Source organism: Periplaneta americana, chromosome 6 (assembly GCF_040183065.1).
Source record: "Periplaneta americana isolate PAMFEO1 chromosome 6, P.americana_PAMFEO1_priV1, whole genome shotgun sequence".
In the NCBI taxonomy this organism is placed as follows: Eukaryota; Metazoa; Arthropoda; class Insecta; order Blattodea; family Blattidae; genus Periplaneta; species Periplaneta americana.
In genome coordinates, this window is record NC_091122.1 from 10,034,529 (window position 1) to 10,058,947 (window position 24,419).

The window sequence follows — 24,419 nt, forward strand, 5'->3', positions numbered from 1 at the left end:
TATTCTGTTTTCTTTGACGGTGTTATTTGTTGTTCTTGTCGTGATCTTCAGGTGTATCAGGAGGCCTGGCTGCAGATCATCTGCTCCAACACTCATTAATCATGGCCGGAATAAATTAGACATATTGAGGCGCACAACGGTATAAAACAACACGTCGACAAAGACACTGAGAACGGGTGAAAGCCATCAGGTAGAGGCAATGGCTGTTAGATTTGGCAATGCTGGGATCTATTGTATTTCTGCCACGCGGCTAGGGGTTGAGTAGAGGATGGGGGTTTATGAGGGATTACCAATTCCAAGAAGAGAGGCCGTCATGTTTCCGAGCCAAGTATATAAAACTGTTTATTAGTAAGACCGATGTATAGGCATCTCTTTCACTCCACTCACTCTCTCACTGAACCACACAATAAATACTCAGTTTGTAACATATGAAGTTTTATTTCAATTCTCAGCTCGCACTTGGATCCTTTCTTCGCATAGCACCACAGTCTTGCCAGTGATACATGCATTCAATACATGAATCCTAGGAGAGTACAAATTCACGTAGGTCAGTAGAGACTACTGACGACATTTCAATGAAAAGTTTCTATGGTAGTAGTACAGTATAGTCATTTAGTCTGTGTATATAAACTCAACAATGGATAAATGTCTAAATCTCTGTTTTAGTAGTAATAATAACATATATATGACAAAAAAATACACCTCCTTCACCCATATTATAATGCTAAGGCAGTTGTGTTTTCATAAATAGCAAAAGAATGGAGAAGGGGAAATTAAAAAAAAAATATATAAATCCCACATTTGAAACCAAACATTTTGGAAAAAAAAAAACAAAACAAAGAACTTTTTTTTTTAAATCTGGAGGCTGTTGCGGTCAAGGCACAAACCTGCTTGTCTCAGTGTCCCCGCCTGCAATCATCATAAGAATAATGGTTAAAAAGTACAGCGGAGTGAAGAGGCATATCGGAATGGAACACAACGATACAATGTCCACCTTCAACTCTTCACCACATCTCTTTGCAAAGAATTATTCAGGGCTTTTTATATATAATTATCTATCTATGTATTTTTTTTTGTTTTTAATCTGACCATGAACTATACCGAAGCGATATTACTACACCCTTGAGATGCCACAAGCGAATCAGTAATATATAGCAAGTCACCGAGAAGTAACCAGATTGTGTTCTTGTATAGTCATGGCCAGATCTGGCAAAAAATCTTTTCCTTTTTTTAAAATTTTACATTTTAATTTTTTTTTCTCCCAACCAGACTGTAGGCATCAAAGCTATCTGTAGAAAAGTTGACTGGATTTTCTGATACAAAAAACTTTGGGGCTGGCAACAATATTATTATTATTCTTATTATTATTACCTCTGATATTCACATGCTACGTATACACAACAAGTTGAACCAATATGTAGGGCATCTCATTTCAAGAAATTTTTCTCTGTTGCTATTTTTTTTTTTTTCCACCATGCACACACATTTGTTCAAAATTTGGTTCACCTTGACAACGAAGATGCTGACCCGCATACACACACAGGCTAATCTTATTTACAATGCCACTAGGCCTCGCTTTGGACAAGTGTACAAAGATTCTATGTTACCACTTGAGTGTTCATTGTTTAAGGGAGGCCATCATGTGCGGAAGCCACAAGACGTTCGTCTACACAACGATATGTAAGTACTGTGATCACTTAGCCAAATGTTGCAGCTTCTGAGCTATCGATTAAAAAAACTGAGGGCAGGAAAACAAAGAGAGATCTACCTGGATTCAATCGTCGATGTATACGGATGAGAATAGAAGCTTCGACTACCAATCCTGCTGTTCTACGTGTGATAACAAAACCACCCCCCGGTCTGGAAGTCGTGTTTCAACAGTGCAACCTAAAAAATGAACAGGGCGGAGGTACGGTTGGGGGTTAAAGGGAAGACCTTTGAATTAACGTCCAATCAGCAAATACCAAGTCTCGGAGTCCAGAGATATCAGGCCAGGGTCGTTAATGCAGCAGTCAGTGAAGGACAGGGAAGCCACCCGAACAATGTTATATGTACCAACATTCCTCCTTGAATTTTTTAACTCTCGCGTGGAGGAGACTGGCCACGATCGATTCTTCCCTTAAAAAAGTTGCTACTATCTCCTCTGTATTGTTCTATATTACTAGTGACTTATTTTTCTTGTATTTAAATAATCGTTTAGTGTCTTCTTACCTAAATGCTATTAATTATTAATCGATTCTGACGAAGTACCACTTAAAAAATTCTCTACCGCGAGTTTCCTTGTGCATTTCTACCGCTAAATATTAAATCTATCTTTCCTCCAAGACTAAACCTGAGCGAGGTGTCTCAGGGTACGAGACACACATCAGGATTTGAAGCCCAGACAATAGACAAGACACTGAGTTAAAATACTGAATATCAGAATGCAATTTATCAATTTTCTGAGCAGTACTAGGCTGCCATTTTAGTTGCCAATGCAGACCATTCGATACACACAAACAAGCACCAACTGTGGCATATCTTCTCCACATTTCACAATAAACGTAGCTTCAATTAGGCCATTTTAAATGTATATAATCCCAATTGCTTTTTAATGCTACAATAAATGACTGAACCCAATCTAACTGGGGAAGTAGAGTGTTAAAACTCCTAGTGCATGTTCATTTTGCTAAAGAATTGATTACAGGTGTTAAAAAATCGATTCCCCACCCCCTAAGAATATGCTGCAGTTTTCGGTCACTCTACTGAAGTACTATTTTTCATATGAATTTATCCCCTTCAATGGAGGTGGTATACTGCTGCTACTTATGTAAGAAATAAACCATTTCTCTACATCACAACTTAAGGTAGCATTACTCTCATAACAGAAAAATGTCACTATTGTATATAAAAACATGTCAGACAACAGAAAAATTGCAACCCATTCTTAGGAAGACGTAGACATGGATTTTTAACGGCGAGGTCCCCAGGCACCTGACGGGGCTGGGCTCTGGGGTACATCTCCCCCGCCTCCAAAGGATGGGAACTCGGATGTGCTTGCAGTGTCTGGGGCTCGCTGCTCCCAGGGGCCGCCCTTCACCACGAAGCCCGGGATGCCGCTGCCTTGTCCCAAGGAAGAGGAGTCATCGTCATTCCGATTGCTGCTCGGACGGAAGCTCTCCCGCAGTTCTGCCTCTGTCACATCCTGCATCTGTCAACATGAGCCATTCATTGAGTGTCTGCTACAAGGCAAAGGAAGCAGCTGGAAAAACTCCTGATTAGTTCTGAGACCTATCATAATAATAATAATAATAATAATAATAATAATAATAATAATAATAATAATAATAATAATAATGATAATAATAATAATGATTTATTTAACCTGGCAGAGTTAAGGCCATAAGGCCTTCTCTAACACTCAACCAGGAGTAAAAACTGCGTTACAAAAACACTACAAATTTACAAACAAAACTGAATAAGATAATAATAATAAAATGTAAACAACATGTAAGAAGAAATCATACATAATATATAACATAGAGAAGGAAAGAAAAAAAGCATAATAAAATGTGAACAGCAGGTCAAAAATAAATGAGGCATACAAAGTATAAAAAAATAAGACAATTATTGATAATAATAATAATAATAATAATAATAATAATAATAATAATAAATAAGAATAGTAATAATAATGATAATAATAATAATAAAATAATAATAACAGGCCTAATAGTAATAATAATACTAATAGTAGTAATAAAATAGTGCAGCACAAAGCATATAATGAAGACAATATTTTTAAGTACATACAGTAAGGAAAATTATGTTTATATATAGCTCAACTTATCACATTAGAGATATACCATTATCGGAAAATATGAAAACAAAAATATAAAATAAGTTAAAATCACTAGAACATAAAAAAAAAAAATGTGAATACGTGGAAACATGCAATACAACACTTGTCATAATAGTAAGTTAGTTTGGCAACTCGTCATAAGATAATTTTCTAACTTGGATTTGAAAGATTTCAATGTTCGGCAGCCCTTGACTTCAGGCAGCAGAGAGTTCCAGTGACGAGAAGTAGCAACAGTGAAAGATGAGGAATACAGAGATGATGTGTGAAGTGGAATTTCTAGCGTGTTATCGCGTTGTGATCGAGTATCAATATTATGATAGCGAGAGAGAGAGAGTATGAAAATGAGCGAATAAATAATAGGGGCGCATCCAGAGAGTAAGTTTCCCTATTAAAAAAAAAAAAAAGAACACATACTTTCAGGAAAACATTTATTGGCAACAGGTACAGCAATGTTTCAGCTATTTTTCAACATAGCCACCATCAGAATTGAGACACTTGTCGTATCATGGGATCAACTTTTGTATCCCTCTGTCGCAGAACTCTGCCGCCTGTGAATGGAACCAGCGTGTGACAGACGTCTTCAGCTCTTCGTTGTTGCCAAAACGCTCACCGGAGGACAGGAATTTCTTGAGGTGCAAGAAAACGTGAAAATCGCTGGGAGCAAGTTCAGGACTGTAGGGTGGATGATCAAACAACTCCCAGCCAAATTCCGTCAAAACAGCTGCTGTGCGCCGAGCCGTATGTGGACGAGCATTGTCATGGAGGAGCACAACACCTGCAGTAAGTATTCCACGCCTCTTGTTTTGAATGGCACGTCGCAATTTTCGCAGTGTTTCACAGTAACGGTCAGCGTTCACTGTTTCACCTCTTGGAAGGAAGTCAATGAGCAGAATGCCCTTCCTGTCCCAGAACACTGTGCACATCACTTTCCGTACTGACAGCATCCGTTTGAATTTCGTCCTGACTGAAGATCCACTATGCCGCCAATGCATTGACTGCTGCTTGGTTTCCAGGGTGAAGTGCGAAATCCAAGTCTCATCGCCCGTGACGATCCTGTCGAGGAACTCGTCGCCATCATCGTGATACCGTTGCAGAAATGTCAGTGCTGCTCCTAAACGTTCCATTTTGTGTTTGGGTGTCAGGTTTTTCGGCACCCACCTGGCACACACTTTTTTGAACAGTGGGTGCTTAGTGACAATCTCATGCAACAAGGATCGCGATGGTTCTCCATGATGCACTGCCGCACCAGCTCAACACAATCATCATTGATGAAGGACGGTCACCCACTGCGCTCTTCATCATGGAAACTTTGACGACCTTCGGAAACTGCCTACACCAGCCCATAGACCTGACAGAGCTGCCGATGAATTTCAATTGGCACAATGCTTTGTGCATTAAAGAACTTTATCACCGACCGAACCTCGCAGGCGGTGGGAGAAGGAATAAGAGCTTCCATTTCGGACCACTGCTGCCATGCTACTGGCACCAGGCGGGACCTGTCCGGCTGGCATGTGATTGATGTCATAGATCTGTTACGCATGCGCAATTGACACGGCTAATTACGTTTACTTTCAAGGGAAAAAAATCGGGAAACTTACTTTCTGGATGCGCCTCGTACTAGATCCTCAGTGAATTTGGGGTGGGAGGGGTACAGAAGGGTGAAATTTTGGTCATTTCCAAATTAAAAAAATAGCACTTTCGTCTTTTTTTTTGTGAACAATAATCATCAATCTCTTACTTATATGTTCAGCAAGTTTCAGTGTACTGTGGCACTTGGAAGCATAAAAATTATGCCATATTTAAATGGCTGCACTTCTGATGCTGGGAACATTAAATTTCTACTGCATGTTCTCTATATATTGTGGTTAACAAAATGCAATAACATTTTGTTTATAAGCTAGATACTTTCGAAATTCAGAAATAAAACATACTTAGTGGACACTAAAAATTTAAATTTTTTTAAGCTGCATGTATTAAAAAATTTTTCTCTCATTTATAGATTTAAATTTAAAATTCTGGATACCCAATTCTTTTCTAACCATACCAGAGATGTCATAAAAATAGAGTCATGCATGAAACTTAAATTTTGTAGCAGGAGAAAGATTAAAAAAATGTGCAATTTTTTTAAAATTTGAATAACTCAAAAACAACTCACCTGTTTATATTCACATAAAATAATTGAAACATAATTAAATATTTTTCCTTTTTGTCACACATTTTCCTGATTTTTGGCACATAACAAATATTTTCCCGATTTTTAGCATTTAAAAATCCGAGCCCTAATTATCATGTTCTTTAACCCTTACATGTCTGAGGAGGACCTCTTCAAAGAGTAGTGTAATACTACTGTAAGATTACAGAGTTGTTTAGTCAACTGTCTGATATAATCTTGTTTTTACTCAACAAAGGAAGCAAAGGAATGGAGTGCTGGACTTACATATTCTTCTTCCAAGTTCAGGAGATGTTCTTTGGCATCCAATACATTATCTTCAGCACCAATGATAGTGACAATGTTGGGATCGGCATCTGAGCTCCTAGGGAACTTGATGTCAACACCATGCTGCTCCATGATCTTGCGTATGTTACGACCACGGGAACCAATCAGCCTGGAGTGCACACGGGAGTCTATATGCACCTCCTCTTTTATCATGTCATTCTGGAACAATTCCAATTCAAACTTCGTTAATAACAAGAGGCTATTCACACACAATGACAATAATAGAGATAATGTGCAAAAGGATGACGGGGAAAATTGGTGTACACTGGCATTCAAAGATACCTGATCGATAGTGTTCGATAATTTGTTCATGTAAGTGTGGCTTCTTTAGTTACTGCTTCTATGAAGGCGAAGGCAACAGTCAGTGTCGCCAATAGTACGTAAATATATCGGCATTATAAAATTCAAAATTTCATCTCTCTCTAATGATTATAAAAAACACTAGATTTAGGCCCTGTTTCTTCAACCTTTGTTAAAATGCACCTAACATAGCGTTAATTAACTGTAAGTTAAAAGTATGAATTGCTGTTAAAAATATTGCGTTTCTTCAACTTTACATTTCAGCCTCATGGTCTAGTGGTCAGAGCTTCTAGCTATAGTTCATGAGGTCCCGGGTTCGATTCCCAGTTAGAGCACAGGAATTTTTCCTTAAAGGGGATTATTCCTGTGTTCGTCCATGGTCTGGAATTTAGGTTAAGTTTAGATTTAAGACCTCTCCTGGCATCACATTATCATAATCATCCTATCACATCATCGGGGTAATGTAACTCCGCCTTCCAGGTGCCCCTACCTCAGAAGTGGGTTACAACTAAGCCACGGCCAGGAGAGAAGACCAGAAATGTCCAAAAGACAACCTGGTGGCATTGGATATATATATATATATATATATATATATATATATATATATATATAAAAAACATTTTAACATACTGTCTGTTAACTCTCTGTCAGGACCAGAGATTCTAGAGTTTAACCATAACCTACAATCAAGTATTTTTACCTTCGGAGAATTTTACACTGAGGGATAAGTAGCTATATTTAATATAATTAAATATGTACCAAACCTATATGCACATAGAATTATTCCAATTCAGAAACAACTAAGTAAACTAAAAGAACTCCAGAAGGAAATAACGTTTCAATGGATACCTAGTCATTGTGGTATACCTGGAAACGAGAAAGTCGATAATATTGCAAAACAGGCAACATATTTGCAACCAAGACCTCTTCAAGTGATATCTCTATCCAGTGCTTTTGCTTCAGTAAAGTCTCATTTTACAAACCTATGGATCAACAATTGGCTCTCTTCTGACAAAGGAAAAATTTTACAGTCTGTACAAAAGGAACCAAATGACCTGGAAATGTACAAAAACTTGTCCAGACATGTTCAAACATTTTTAACAAGAGCCAGAACAGGTCACACTGTCACTCAATTGTACCTACACCGATTTCACATTTCTCATAATCCTACTTGTCTGTGGTGTAATAATCATGATGAAGATCTGGAACACATTCTTCTATACTGTCCATCCATAAACCACAAAAGAAGTAAATTTAAATCATCAGTACCAGTTGCAGAAGACACAGCCCTGCAGTATATATTGACTACACCCCACCTCTGGCTACTAGCAACAGGCATCTATAATGAACACTGATCAAAATACCCCTCATTTCTCGTGAAAAACAACAACTGAATAGACTGCAGTGGACTGTAGTGGACTTTATGTTGTCAGCAAAGAGCTGGATACATTAAGAAGATTGATAATCAAGTATAGACTGAATTCAGTTTTTTTAACTCTGACAAATGCGATTCTCGCTTGTTTCTGTTGTTTCATTCAGAGAGAATAGAAGTCTTTCTAGGTTTGATTTATGTTTCTTTCCGTCGTCTGTACCATAGTAGCGTGGAGTGGCATATTACACTTCTGAACAAGATACGAGAACTGAATTAATTTCAAAGTGAATAATAATTTCAATTAAGAGGAAATAATGAACCAAATGTTGACTAATGCAACTTCTAGGATACTAGTCGCTAAAATCTACAAGGAACCTTGTGACATCAGCAAACAGAAGCTGGATTCATGTACCATGAAGTAACCTATAGTCCCATCGCTCTAATTTCTGGCAGCCAATCGCGTTGCAGGTCGGCTACATTTAAACGTGTGCATCTTGTGATTCGCTGACGAAGACGTTATTCATTTCTTAAGGCTCGATAAATACTTAATATAATCGCCTGCCATTTTCACTCTTTCATTGGCGTTCACAGAAAGCACACGAAGACGTTATTTGCCACTCGATTATTTGCTCAATTACAGTGCGTTTGATTTATCATAGGAGCTACGACATGATAATGTTTAACGGTGTGGCAAATAGACTCCTCGTATGGTAGCTCGGCAACAAAAGAAAAAAAATGGCGAACAATACTACCTACCTAGACTTTATACTTCCTAAGACGTAAGCAAAGAGGAGGAGTCACGCCGGGAATAACAGTGTCGGGACTATAGTTAATACAAAACCACCCAGAACTTCAGGTATTAAATTCAGTCAAATTCCACTTTAAATTCCCGCAATTTACGCCATACAAATGGTATCTTCAGCTTTTCTATGCTCACAACATTCCCTCAATTTCCACTACTTTTTCCTTGGTTCCCTGAAAAGTTTTAAAATTGATTCAACTGATGGCTTTAAAGCTAATAACAATAAACACCATACAAAATGTCAAGACATGACCTAGATTTCGAATGAAGCTAGCCTGTTTCTACACAATGCAATAATCAAGTTTACAAATAACAATAACTAGCATTACACAGAGTCCGAAACAAGGACTCCATCCTCACCAATTCGTTGACAATCTTCATAATATCCTCCTTAGCTGCATGTGTGTTGACTTCGTAGCCGGTGATAGTGATGATATGCTCGTCTGGATCACCTTTCCTCTGGAAGTTAATCTGCACGCCATGATCAGCCCGGATCTTTGATATAACAGCACCCTTCCTGCCAATAATTTTGGGGTGGTATTCTGGGTCAACTTCAATCTGTGGAAGGAAAATAATTTATACAATTACACAAAATACTCCTGCCAAGTGAGAGGAAAACGAATCCTACTCGAAGTCTCTCATGAATAAATTATTGCAGCAAAAATGACTGTCTTAAATATTTGCACAAATAAAAACTGGAAGAATGAAATGTATACGATAAAACACAGAAGTCTACGAAAAACTACTTTCAGTAGGATGAAGTCATTTTGTGTGATGGGTGATGTAGGCTAGACTGGCCTACATTTTCCTTCTTGTTTCCCAGCAGAGGCCTGCCAAGTCGTCGTCCATCTGTTTGGCAGGATCCAAACATCTGCAGACCAGGTGATCTTATTTCTTCATGTCATTGTCTTCACAGATGGTCCACAGATTAGATGATGTAAGTCTCATTTTAGAGAAGTGTTCACTGAAGTAATCATTTCCTGTTTCAAGGTATAAAAGCGCTGTCGCTGTCCTTTTAGGAAGGTTCGTAATTTTTACGTCAACGTTTCATTATTTTGGTACTTCTTATCTTGTAGAGATTGTTTTATGAATCCTTGGGAGTTTGTGAGAATTGAATACTTCCCTGGAATAAGAGTGTAACGAATAAATCTATACTACAGTACAACCTCTATTATCCGTTGTAATGAAGGGGATGGACTGAACAGTTAATCGAAAAAATCGGATAATCCGTACAATGAAAGATTTCGTAATTTCCTCCATGGTCTTGTATTTAACTTGCTAGGTAGTGGTTCAGAAGTTCACTAATTTAAGTATGTTTGTCAATGACGGGGTTTTAAGGGATAAGGAAGCCCTTTGTAAGGACTGTCTTAGGAAAGATTTTTACAATTTAAAAAAATTATTTATATATATATATTTTTTTCAAAATTAAAAATCACTGTGCAGTGATGTAGAGTTTCCCTCATAACCCAAAAACTATCCAACATTCTAAGATGAAATTTGTTGTGTGTATTTATGCATGTCATATCTACAATATCACTTCTCTACCTTTGATAGATTGTCTGATAAAAAATAAATTCATTTAATAAAATGGTCAAATAACAGTATTTTTTTCTAACACAAAATACAAAAAAAATATTATTTATTAAGGAATGTAGTTGAAAGAGCATGATATTGTAAACATGAGTTTCAGCAATAAAATAAGAGAGAGAGAACATGAAAAAGTTAAAAAGTTTATGAGTTATGAGGGAAACGCTTCAACACTGCAAAGTAAACTGCCACCATTTTCAATTTTAGAAACTACATACATAATTTCTTTTAAATCGTAAAAATATATTTTTTTTTTTCCATATAGCAGAAGAAACGTGTTTTATACATACCAATTTTCATTATTGTACAAGATACAGTAATGGAGGAAAAAATGTTGAATATTTAAAAAAAAATTTACTGCTGTAAGCTGTACCTAACCCCTTAAATAACTTTCAAAGTCCTTGCATTTTAGCTATTTTTTTTAAGTTTTCATGGTTACTTTTCTTGTCACGTCTTGTAATCCATGGTTTAATCCACAGGTGGTTCCTTTTGTTTCTTTTCAGCAATATGTATTGTTTGGGACTTCAAGGTTGGCATTCTGCCATAGTTTCGGACTTCAAGATTGGTAACATGTATATTGTAATATTTTTAACCAATTGTAGCTTAACATGCATAGTACTGTTCATCATTCATTTCTGCACATTTGTGATCAAAAAAAGATTTTATTTTATTTTACTATAAATGAAGGCTAAAGGTTCTTGTTTCTTAATTTTAGGTTACTTACTTACTTACTGGCTTTTAAGGAACCCGGAGGTTCATTGCTGCCCTCACATAAGCCCGCCATTGGTCCCTATCCTGAGCAAGATTAATCCAGTCTCTATCATCATATCCCACCTCCCTCAAATCCATTTTAATATTATCCTCCCATCTACGTCTCGGCCTCCCAACTAACACTCTATATGCATTTCTGGATTCATCCATACGTGCTACATGCCCTGCCCATTTCAAACGTCTGTATTTAATGTTCCTAATTATGTCAGGTGAAGGATACAATGCGTGCAGTTCTGTGTTGTGTAACTTTCTCCATTCTCCTGTAACTTCATCCCTCTTAGCCCCAAATATTTTCCTAAGAACCTTATTCTCAAAAACCTTCAATCTCTGTTCCTCCCTCAAAGTGAGAGTCCAAGTTTCACAACCATAAAGAACAACCGGTAATATAACTGTTTTATAAATTCTAATTTTCAGATTTTTTGACAGCAGACTGGATGACAAAAGCTTCTCAACCAAATAATAACAGGCATTTCCCATATTTATTCTGCGTATAATTTCCTCCCGAGTGTAATTTATATTTGTTACTGTTGCTCCAAGATATTTGAATTTTTCCACCTCTTCGAAGGATAAATCTCCAACTTTTATAGTTCCATTTCGTACAATATTCTGATCACGAGACATAATCATATACTTAGTCTTTTCGGGATTTACTTCCAACCGTATCGCTTTACTTGCTTCAAGTAGAATTTCCGCGTTTTCCCTAATCGTTTGTGTATTTTCTCCTAACATATTCACGTCATCAGCATAGACAAGAAGCTGATGTAACCCGTTCAATTCCAAACCCTCTCTGTTATCCTGAACTTTCCTAATGGCATATTCTAGAGCAAAGTTAAAAAGTAAAGGTGATAGTGCATCTCCCTGCTTTAGCCCGCAGTGAATTGGAAAAGCATCAGATAGAAACTGGCCTATACGGACTCTGCTGTAAGTTTCACTAAGACGCATATTAATTAATTTTAGGTTATCTTTGATAAAATATTTTATATAATGTAATATACTCAAAAACCTAGGTCAAATCACAGATCTTTGGTAGTGTAATACTAGCCCATTTTGCTAGCAGATTGTAGGTCGGTCTGATATCTTGTGAGGTTTGTATGTTGTAGTTATTCAAGCTTCAAGGACTGCTCTGGAATCTATTGGTAGAACTATTTTCCTTGTTATTTTGTGCCATAAAAATGAAATTATACTTTCTGCGACAAAAATTTCAACTTTAATTACGTACTCTGACTTACCTTAAGCTCAAATGATTTGAGAATGCGATCCTGCCTCTCTGCTTCCAGATCCTTGCATCGTTCCTCCACTGCCACTTTTGCACGTTCCACACAAGCAGGAGTGCCTGATATCTGTGGACAAACAACCAGAGCTACTCTTGCGTCTAGCTACAAGTTTTAAAACAGAAACACTCTTGATCTCAGGTCAGTTCACTCAATGTTTTTAAGTTCTTGACAGCGAAAGATCTTATTTACAAATTTAATTCCGAAGGAACAAAGCTGAGAATGAGCTTCTATAAATAAGAACTTCTTTCAAAGATCGACACCATATAAACTCTTAACAATTATTAGAATAAAAACACATTAATGCCAAAATTTTAGTTATTAAACCACAAATTGTAATTTCTTTAAGATTTACAGAAGATTATGTAATTAGTTTTCAAATTAGTCCAACAGACCAGGTGGAATGAGACAATATGGTCCTTTTGAGAGATAAAGGAGCTAAACATAAAAGTCTAACACTTTGGTCATTTGTGAAGGGGTTTTCGATATTCATAAGTGAATAATTAGTCACAATGCAATCCTTATCATGTGGCTATAGCAGTTGAGTTGGGAAATTATATATCGTCATTGATTTTATGAAACCTTCTGTGTGACAGCACAGAGCATAATTTTTCAGGAGGAAGAAAAAAGTAATTAAACATCAATAGGCTTACACTGATCTTCAATGATATCATCATATTCACCAATGTTTCCTACCAAATTATGTAATATTCTTCTGTGGCTTATTAATATTTACAGTCGCGACGCTGTTATTCCCAGCATGACTCCTCCTCTTTGCTTACTCCTTAGGAAGTGAAGGCTCTATAAAGCCTAGGTAGGTATTATCGTTCGCCATTTTTGTTCTTTCGTTGCCGGGCTACCAGACAAGGAATCTATTGGCAGTACCGTTTAACATTATCATGTCGTAGCTCCTATGATAATAAATCGACTCTCATAGGAGCTACGTCATGATAATGTTGAACTGTGCAGTAAATAGCGTTCTTGTGTGCTTTCTTTTAACGCCAACGAAAAAACCAAAATGGCGGGCGATTATATTAATTATTTATCGAGCCTTAGGTAGTGCATAATGTCATCAGCATCGAATGACAAGACTCAGTTTAAATGTGGTCGACCTGCAACATGATTGACTATCAGAAATAAGAGCTATGATTACTTTTTTCTTCTTTCTGAAAAAATTATGCTCCGACTGTCACACAGAAGGTTTCATAAAATCAACGATATGTAATTGCACGAAAGTTCAATAACCTAATGCATCACAGAGGAACATTGGTGGCTGTGCATTTCTTCCTTCCTGCTCCAGTCTTGCTTCTACTATCACTGAATTCACAGTTGCCACGTCTTCCTGTCACATACTTTGTTACCAATTTTCAATGAAATTATGATCAAAAATCAATGTTAGGCAACAAACCAGTAAACGACACATTTGTTGGCATTTGATTTACAAAATACCTCTCCGATGTCTCCTGTTTTTCTTGAATACACATTCAAAATTCACCTAAAATGCTACTTTTCTCAAAACTCGTTCACAAACAACCACAATGATATTAGATTTTTATTTTAACTAATTGCCCTGATTCATCTCTCATATAAGGACCTTATTTAGTCCTCTTTCATCCTGTAACACTACCAATCAATGTACAAGAAATTGAAATGTGGCTGAAGAAAAAAATTATAATAAAATAACAAACACACACAATAAATAATATCCACCTAACTTGAAACAATAGGCAGTGTGATGACCTTGTCTTCTTCATGCTTGCTTCTGGACCTAAGGCCGTGTCTCAAAGCTAAGTCCATACTATACACTAGTGACTAGCAACTGACTTGTAAACTACACACTACAGTGGCGGTTCCTCGGGGGAGGGAAGGGAGGAACGTCCTCCTCACATTTTCTTCTTTTGAAAGTAAATACCAAATAAAATATGTGCCTTGAAATTCGAGGAAGATTCGATAATTTTTAAGTTCACTGCTATAAGAAAAACTCGGTTGATCGAGTTTTAAACGATGCGCGCTCATGTGCTGTAGAAAACTGTGAGAAAGAAGCGAGATTGTCTGTGTAGAGGAAAGGCACTCCATTCCTCCTTTACTGCAGTTAACACACACAGACAACAGCGCACTAGCGGCCAGAGAAAGAAGCAGAGTTTTAAAGCAAGTAAATGAACGGAGAGGGAGGAGATCCTCCTCTGAATCAGTCATGGGCGGGAGATAGAAACCGACTGGTCGTGCAGCAAGCTCGCTACCGCTGCCACCTAGCGATGTTGCATTCAACCGGACTATAACACATCCAGGAGGAGACACAACAAAAACAGTTTTAACGCAACGCTATGAAAGACGCCATGTAAACTTTTTTAAAATTATAAATCAAAAATATTATTCATTGCACTTTATATAGGCTACTATTCATGGTTTGAAACTTTCGTGGATATTTGAAAGTTGTTGTTGTTGTTTTCTAATGCCAGGCATTTGACAAAGTCATTTGACCTCATGCACTCCAATATTTTTCAAAGATATTATCATGACCAGCCACTGAAGCACAGATTTTGAGGTGTTCCGAATCCATTTCTTGGTTTGAGTTGCACAATGGGCAGTTAGGGGACTGACATATTCCAATTCTATGCAGGTTTTTGGCCAAACAATCATGGCCTGTTGCCAATCTAAATGCAGCTACAGACGATTTTCGTGGTAAATCGGGAATTAACTGTGGATTTTGATGCAGAGAGTTCCATTTTTTCTCTTGGGATTGAGTTATTGATATTTGAAAGTTAAAGTCAGGTTTATGTAAAACAAAGAGGAAGTAGTTCTACGTAGTTGGCCCCTGAAATTCACTTCTATTCATTGTTTACTAGACAGGGCAACAACCAAGTTGTCAGTTTTGTACAAATATATTTGAAACTGAAAGTAGGTACTCCAAACTACATCATTTTTAACATAAAAAATTAATCAGTCACCGGCAGCTTTGAACAATAATGATAGTATGACTTTACAAGAACTGACATTCTTCAGAAGCATTTGATACTGAACTTGTAAAATGTACATGTGGCAACACAGACCACGTGGGTGGGTGCAGTGTTCTCGCTTTCCTGAGATTATTTCTCATTCCCATTTCCGTAAAACGGTTCCAGTTACGAGTTAGTAGCCGGTCTCTTCCAACACGTGTGATGCTGTAGTGTGCTCGAAAAATGCTGCGAGGTTGTGAATTTCCTTGTTATTGTTAATTTGTGCAATTATTCAACAATAAATGGAAGTGAAAACATGATATATTTTGGACAATTTAGGAAACTCAGTTTACAAGAACAGATTATTGCTTTACAGAAGGAAAGGCCAACCCCAACACTACCTGGTCTTACATGTATGCATGTAGGCTAATTTGTAGCATGTTTCATTCAAGAAGGTGTCATTTCGTGCTGTTAACTTCTTTCCTCCTCTTAAGAAATATGCAGGAGCCGCCACTGACACACTATTATCTGTGCATTTCGAACTGGAAGATCAAGGTCACGTACAAACCACGCACGAGTCGCTGAACTGAAGCACTGGTAATACCGGCTGTCCCAGCTGACTTTAGTTGAGGAGAATGGTCCAGGATTGGGGTAAGCACCATGGCAAATGCAGTCCATTGCTTGACCTTGAGCTGCCAGTTAGAAATGCAGATAATAGGGAGGTTTGGACATGTATGCTTGAAACACGGCCTCCTTCATAGATTATTTTTCTAAAAACCATGACATCGCAGTGGAGCACTGAATTAAGGTGGCAGTTTCATTGCGAGTTATGTGGCAAAGGTAATGGCCTAATATATTACAATAATGTTTAAAAAATTGAGGAGAAAGTACTAACAACGTTAGTTAACGTGTTATTCTACATTATATTTACATTATTTCACTTCCAAAGCATCTTCACATTTCATAACCCCAATTGCTGATGAGGTATCCATGTTTGTTTAGTGAACAAGTCATCAATCAAGCAAGCCTTTTCATTTACTAGCTATGCATTATGTAGCTTTGGATCATGACTTCTGACGTCACATCCATCTTCTTAGACAACTATAGGCTGGTTCACAATAAACCGGGAACGAGAAGCAGAGGACGTGAATATAAAAATGTTTGATTCACAATAAACCGAGAAAGTAGACGACTATGCATATCGATATGCATGTCAATAACGATATGTAAAGTCGATATTAAGCATTCTGATGTTATTTGTGTATAATTGACCAATGGCATTCTCTCATGAGTACAAGACAGCCAACTTCGAAATTTCAACTGAAACATTTCATTAGGTACGGTACTATAAATATGCCCATGCATCTTTATTATCACAACCTATTTTAAGTCTACCATAACGTAAAATAATTAGAGAAGAAACTGTAATAGAACAAAAATGAACACAACAGTAGTTTTTGAATTGAAGCATGAATATGTAGTGTGTAATACAACCAATACAGTAATAAAATATGATTCGCTTTCGATCGGTGTTCAAAGCCACGTATTTTCTCATCTTTATACAAGGCACGCCGCTTATCGTAAATGTGAGGATTTCAATATTAGAATCTCATCAAATAAAACTTGCTCCATGATGCACAGCACAGAACAAAATAATGCATAGGTTATGTCACGGTCTTCTTGCTACAAAATATACGACGACAAAATAGCTTTTAGATGGCAATAGAATGAATCCAGTGGGCTGTGATCGGAAACGTGAATGCCAAAGTTGAAACTTGGCCAACTCTCCGTTCCCAATCCCGGGCTCCGGCAAGCTTTTCGTTAATTGTGAATGCTCACATTTAAATGTACACATTTTAACAATTTTACTGTTTTCGTTCCGATTCTCGTTTCCAGTTTATTGTGAACCAGCCTTTACTACTTCACTTCAGCTGAAAATGTAGCTTTGAGACACGGTCTAAGTATTGTGTGTTCAAACCATGCTGAGGGTGATAGATTGTTTCGAAATAGTACATTATGGAACGAGCCTATAATGAAGGTAATTAAGAAGTGAGTATGGATATTTATGAAACGAGCGTGAGTTTCATAATTTTCATACGATCTTCTTAATTACCATTATAGGCGAGTTTCATACGACTTTTTATGCTCGACCATATTTCCAACTTGATATTATTAATTTTTTAGCAATGTCCCGTATGTTGTGAGATGTGCGCAGACGCGAAAGTATTGATATTTTCCGAGGAAAAGATGTCCACACTGACCTTGCTAGGCCTTAAGAACCTACTGAGATAACATTGAAATTAAATTAGACATTGAAAAACGAGATGACAAAATTGAATTTATTTGAATATTATTTACAATTAACGCTAATTATTATAGTAACAGAACATAACTTTCTGCGACAGTATTGGATTTCCAGCCTCCGTGACTTTTCGCTAATTCTCTTTCGATTGCATATCCGAGAATAATCGATACTTGTGGTTTTATAACGGTAGAAAGCTGACCTGCCATTGGCTGAACAGTTGTAACCTGAGTCGTCATTGGCTGAAAGACGTGACCTTTAATGAGTAGGTGTACTTTAATGACATGCATTAAAGGTCTGCTATAAGGTGTATAATTGCTACATTTCGGCATGGTCGAGCATAAAAGAATATAAAGGATGGCTTTCTCCAAGAACAAAGCAAAGCTGGGAGCCACAAAATAAAATTTACAGTTCCTAACTATGAAGATACACCAGTGATAAAAATTGCCAAGTAAACTGGTGATCCAGCGTGCGCAATTCCCCTTGCTAATGGTGGATATGTTTCTGACCATTTCCTATCAAACTTCTTTCCCATATTAGATCTGTAGCACATAAGGAACAATCAACTGATTTTTACCGCAAGTAAAATCAATCAAATGGTCACTGCTTTTCTTGCCTACAGTTCCTAATTTCAGCTTCAGGTGGCATCACCAATGAATAATAATGCCCTCTAATATGTATAAAGATCGAAACAATACGAAAATTTTAATGTTGAATAAAGTTATTATTCGAGAGTCTTACTTACTGGCTTTTAAGGAACCCGGAGGTTCATTGCCGCCCTCACATAAGCCCGCCATAGATCCCTATCCTGAGCAAGATTAATCCAGTCTCTATCATCATATCCCACCTCCCTCAAATCCATTTTAATATTATCCTCCCATCTATGTCTCGGCCTCCCTAAAGGTCTTTTTCCCTCCGGCCTCCCAACTAACACTCTATATGCATTTCTGGATTCACCCATACATGCTACATGCCCTGCCCATCTCAAACGTCTGGATTTAATGTTCCTAATTATGTCAGGTGAAGAATACAATGCGTGCAGTTCTGCATTGTGTAACTTTCTCCATTCTCCTGTAACTTCATCCCTCTTAACCCCAAATATTTTCCTAAGCACCTTATTCTCAAACACCCTTAACCTATGTTCCTCTCTCAAAGTGAGAGTCCAAGTTTCACAACCATACAGAACAACCGGTAATATAACTGTTTTATAAATTCTAACTTTCAGATATTTGACAGCAGACTGGATGATAAAAGCTTCTCAATCGAATAATAACAGGCATTTCCCATATTTATTCTGTGTTTAATTTCCTCCCAGGTATCATTTATATTTTGTTACTGTTGCTCCAAAATATTTGAACTTCTTCACTTCTTCAAAAGATAAATTTCCAATTTTTATATTTCCATTTCGTACAATATTCTCGTCACGAGACATAATCATATACTTTGTCTTTTCGGGATTTACTTCCAAACCTCTCTCTTTACTTGCTTCCAGTAAAATTCCCGTGTTTTCCCTAATCATTTGTGGATTTTCTCCTAACATATTCACGTCATCCTAGATAAGCAGCTGACATAACCCGTTCAATTACAAACCCTCTCTGTTATCCTGGACTTTCCTAATGGCATACTCTAGAGCAAAGTTAAAAAGTAAAGGTGATAGTGCATCTCCTTGCTTTAGCCCGCAGTGAATTGGAAACGCATCTGACAGAAACTGACGTATACGGACTCTGCTGTACGTTTCACTGAGACACATTTTAATTAATCGAACTAGTTTCTTGGGAATACCAAATTCAATAAGAATAATTATTCGAGAGTCACTAGGATGAAACAAATTTTCGCTTAAAACTGACGCAACTTGGTCTTCGCATTCTAATAACTTAATACCTGTGATGCTCCAACTTAACCTTCCTAACTTCCATTCTCCAACATTCACAACATTCCTGATTTCGATTCCCCAACATCATTCCAGCCTGCACTGGCCACTAGTTTCCTGTGAAACCCACTCTGTTGTCGACAATTGCATACCAAATTTGTTAGCCTTCAATAACAGAGATTACAATAAAAAATTTCAAATTTTTGTTTTGCATTGCACTGAAAACAAGTGATCTTGCATAAACAACCTATGCGGAATTCAAATCTGAAATCTAAAAGTGAGTATCACATACTGTTTTTCCGGGAAATCTGTTTTTAAATGTAACGAAATGCATGAGACAGGCCTAATTTATATATTCTCTTAACTCTCATACCTACCTATAGTACAGAACTTCATAAAGGTGAAAATTATTATAAAGTAAATGTGCAGAATTAAAAAAAATTGCAATTAGAATTACCTATAGTGAAAACGTTTTTGGTGATCATGCAAAACAACGTAAAACACGCTTCATTTTACTCACTTTTCTTCTTTTAATTTTCTAGAAGACATCCACTTCTAACTCACATCAGGAATGTCCTTAACTAGCTGGCAACAACAGTCTGCTAACATACTAGGTGACCACTTTCCTCTGTATTGTTTTTTCCATGACAGCAATATCCTGATGAAAATGTTCTCTGTGTTCGTCATTCACGGCACCCAAGTTGGTAGGAAAGAAGTCCAAGAGGAAATGTAGGGAATGTATTTTCAAATACATATATTCCTTTAACAATATTTCTCTGAAGTTTTCAGCCCTTTTATTTCCTACGAAATTACTGTATACACTTTTGGATCCCATCTCTGCTGGTCCAATAACAATTTTGGAACACTGTCTTTCATTATGACACGGAATTGTGGACCAGTAAAAGTATTTTCTTTCAATTTAGCTTCATTTAATCTTGGAAATTTTCCTTTCCGATACTAGAAACTTCTATTCTCTATTAAAGACTTTACAAAAGTTTTCTTTAAGCCTAACTTAATCTGGAGCAGTGGTAGGAATTATTGAATCACCAAACTTTGCTATATAATAACTATTACAAATGGCTTTTAGAGAACCCGGAGGTTCATTGCCGCCCTCACATAAGCCCGCCATCGGTTCCTATCCTGAGCAAGATTAATCCACTTCCTAGCATCATATTCCACCTCTTTATATTATCTTCCCATCTACACCTTGGCCTTCCCAAAGGTCTTTTCCCCCCCAGGTCTCCCAACTAACACTCTATATGCATTCCTAGATTCACCCATATGTGCTACATGCCCTGCCCATCTCAAACATCTGGATTTAATTTTCCTCATTATGTCAAGTGAAGGATACAATGCGTGCAGTTCTACGTTGTGTAACTTTCTCCATCCTCCTGTAACTTCATTACTTTTAAACCCAAATATTTCCCTAAACACCTTATTCTCGAACACTCTTAACCTCTGTTCCTCTCTCAAAGTGAGAGTCCAAGTTTTACACCCATACAGAACAACCGGTAATGTAACTGTTTTATAAATTCTAACAGGCCGTGTAGCTCAGTTGGTAGAGCAGCTGGCTACGGACTGGAAGGTCCGGGGTTCGACCCCAGGTGGTGACAGGATTTTTTCTAGTTGCCAAACTTTCAGAACGGCCCCGAGGTTCACTGAGCCTCCTATAAAATTGAGTACCGGGTCTTTCCCGGGGGTAAAAAGGCGGTCAGAGCGTGATACCGACCACACCACCTCATTCTAGTGCCGAGGTCATGTAAAGCATGGGGCTCTACCTCCATGTCGCCCAAGTGTCTTCATGGCATGTTACGGGGATAACTTTACCTTATAAATTTTAACTTTCACATTTTTCGACAGCAGACTGGATGATATAAGCTTTTCAACTGAATAATAACAGACATTTCCCATATGTATTCTGTGTTTAATTTCCCCTAGAGTGTAATTTCTATTTGTTACTGTTACTCCAAGATATTTGAATTTTTCCACCTCTTCAAAGGATAAATTTCCAATTTTTATATTTCCATTTCGTACAATATTCTGGTCACGAGATATAATCATATACTTTTTTTTTTTTTTTTCTCCGGAATTTACATCCAAACCTATCTCCTTACTTGCTTCAAATAAAATTCCCGTGTTTTCCACACACTGTCACGAAATGAAAACGCCTTCAAGTCTGTAGAGTTTCGAATAGCAGTGAATGGGGCAAAAACGAGGAAGGACGCATGGTAGTTTTCCAAGAATCTGCATCACAAGAACACTGATCTCAAAGAACACACATTTTGCATTCAATGTTTGTAAGAAATGTGTTGAAATAATCATTAATTTCGCTCCACTTCATAATGTTACTAGTGTCCATTTGAATCGTTAGCAGGTTTACCTTGATGATGTCCAATCTCTGGTCAGCAGGGGACAGCACAATGTGAACGTCGTATCTCTCCATCAGCTCCCGCACATCCCTGCCTTTCTGACCAATGATTGAGCGGTGAAAATCAAATGGAACATTGACCTGCAGAAAACAAGATTACAATGTACACATTCCTTCCAAAGAAATTTCCAACTGCTTGAAAAGCCAATTTTTTATGGTTAGTTTTGATTTTAAGCATCTCCCATTACATAGTTCAGTTACTATCTGAAGATCAGAATTGCATATAGATTGATAGAACTTTATTGTCGAAGGTATGATATATGCATAGACATGGTCAAATATATACAATTACAATTTAATTTAAAATAAGTCAAATATAAAAAACATTATTCATTTCAAGGGCCCATGCGTGCATCCTCAAGATTGTAGGGACACAATTTTATTTCGTTTTTATATAGTTCCTAAATTTGAGAGAATTTTTTGTATATTTGATGTCATCAGGCAAACTATTGTAAATTTTGATACCAAAGACCATATAGGTTCTGCTAGTGTTTGTAAGATTGTATGCTGGAATAGTTAAACTATTTTTGTTACGAGTATCATAGGTATGGAAGTCACAATTTTGGTGAAAATCAGACAGATTTTTATAAATTAGTTGTAAAACATTAAAAATATATAAACCATAAACAGTAAGTATATTATATTATAAAAAATGTTCCCTACAAGAGGTCCTACTGTCAATGCCCGCTATGCATCTGACAATACACTTTTGAGCAATAAATATATCATTCAGCATGGTTCCAGATCCCCAAAAACAAATACCATATGAAAGCCTTGATTCGACGTGTGCGAAATAATAAGACATTAATACATCGTGATTTATTATCGTCCTCAAAATTCTGATTTGATAACAAATGCTATTGAGTTTAGAAATTAAACTCGTGCAATGGGGTCTCCTAGACAAACAATCATCAAATGTAACGCCCAAGAATTTAGTAGTTTCCCATTTACGTAAGTATTGATCTGGAATAGAAATATTAATGTCCTTCAAATTTTTCTTTTGAGAATTGTGAAAGTGAATATATCCGGTCTTATTAACATTTAAGTGAAGCAAATTGCTATCAAACCATGTTTTGAGATCCTTTAACAGGTCACAACAGGTTGTCTCTAAATCTAGTTCATTTCCATCATTTACAATAACAGAAGTATCATCAGCATACATACACATATATTAAAAAAAACCAGTGGGCATGTTTCGTCCCATAACGGTTACTTTACAGTGTGCAATTTGCAGTAAGGCAGTAGTATGTCATGATTTGAACAGGCCATATGAAATGCTTCAAATCAACACTTGACTGTTGTACAGCTGTTCAGTGCTTTGTTTGATCACGTGGTGTTATATGCAGCCTCTGATATAAAAATGTCCAAGCCCTAAATTTTTTATACTGTTCTTAATTGGGTGCATAAAAAATTATATATAGTAGTTTCTCTGATAATGTGTTGAGAGACTTACTGGTTATAATATTTTATGTAGCACATTATCATAATATGTAGTCATGTAAACGTGGTTTTAATTTTAAGTAAAATTAGTTTTCAGATTTCAATATTTTGCTGTTATTACCAATTTGGCACTGTTATTTTAAAATTATATATACCGTATGCAAGTTTTATTATCCTGGTTTATTAAACATGATAATTAGTCGTATATGCTGCATTTTCGGCTTTTACAATTTATAAAATGTGCCATCGAAAAAAGAAAAAGAAAAAAAAATTATGACATTATTACTTACAATATAGTTTTATTAAGATTTCACGAATAGAACTCGAAGTGTTGCTAGAATTCGTTTAAAAACTTGAATTGTGTTTTTTTTTTTTCGCGTTAATATACGATTATACAAATTCATGTCCAATTATAACATTGTTAGGCCTACTTAAAATATAGTTTTGTTAAGATTTCGCGAATATAACACCAAGTGTTGCTAGAATTCGTTTAAAAACTTGAATTGTGTTTTTTTTTCGCGTTAATATAAGATTATACTAATTCATGTCCAATTATAACATTGTTAGGCCTACTTAAAATATAGTTTTGTTAAGATTTCGCGAATATAACACCAAGTGTTGCTAGAATCCGTTTAAAAACTTCAATTGTGTTTTTTTTTTCGCGTTAATATAAGATTATACAAATTCATGTCCAATCATGACATTGTTAGGCCTACTTAAAATATAGTTTTGTTAAGATTTCGCGAATATAACACCAAGTGTTGCTAGAATCCGTTTAAAAACTTCAATTGTGTTTTTTTTTTCGCGTTAATATACGATTATACAAATTCATGTCCAATTATAACATTGTTAGGCCTACTTAAAATATAGTTTTGTTAAGATTTCGCGAATATAACACCAAGTGTTGCTAGAATCCGTTTAAAAACTTCAATTGTGTTTTTTTTTTTCGCGTTTATATAAGATTATACTAATTCATGTCCAATTATAACATTGTTAGGCCTA

At 36.5% G+C, this 24,419-nt stretch overlaps 1 protein-coding gene across 1 annotated transcript in view; it reads right to left on the reverse strand.

Annotated features, from left to right (window-relative positions):
• Positions 1-418: 418 nt before the first annotated feature.
• The window catches only part of Dp1 (satellite-binding protein 1 Dp1), a 94,739-nt gene continuing 70,738 nt past the window's right edge, over positions 419-24,419 (reverse strand). The window contains exons 18-22 of the mRNA XM_069827444.1: positions 21,930-22,058; positions 12,400-12,510; positions 9,173-9,370; positions 6,279-6,497; positions 419-3,190 (exon numbers count right to left, since the gene is read on the reverse strand). Coding sequence (XP_069683545.1) covers positions 2,951-3,190; positions 6,279-6,497; positions 9,173-9,370; positions 12,400-12,510; positions 21,930-22,058 — 897 coding nt within the window. The 3' untranslated portion in view covers positions 419-2,950. The remainder of the gene's footprint in view (positions 3,191-6,278; positions 6,498-9,172; positions 9,371-12,399; positions 12,511-21,929; positions 22,059-24,419) is intronic.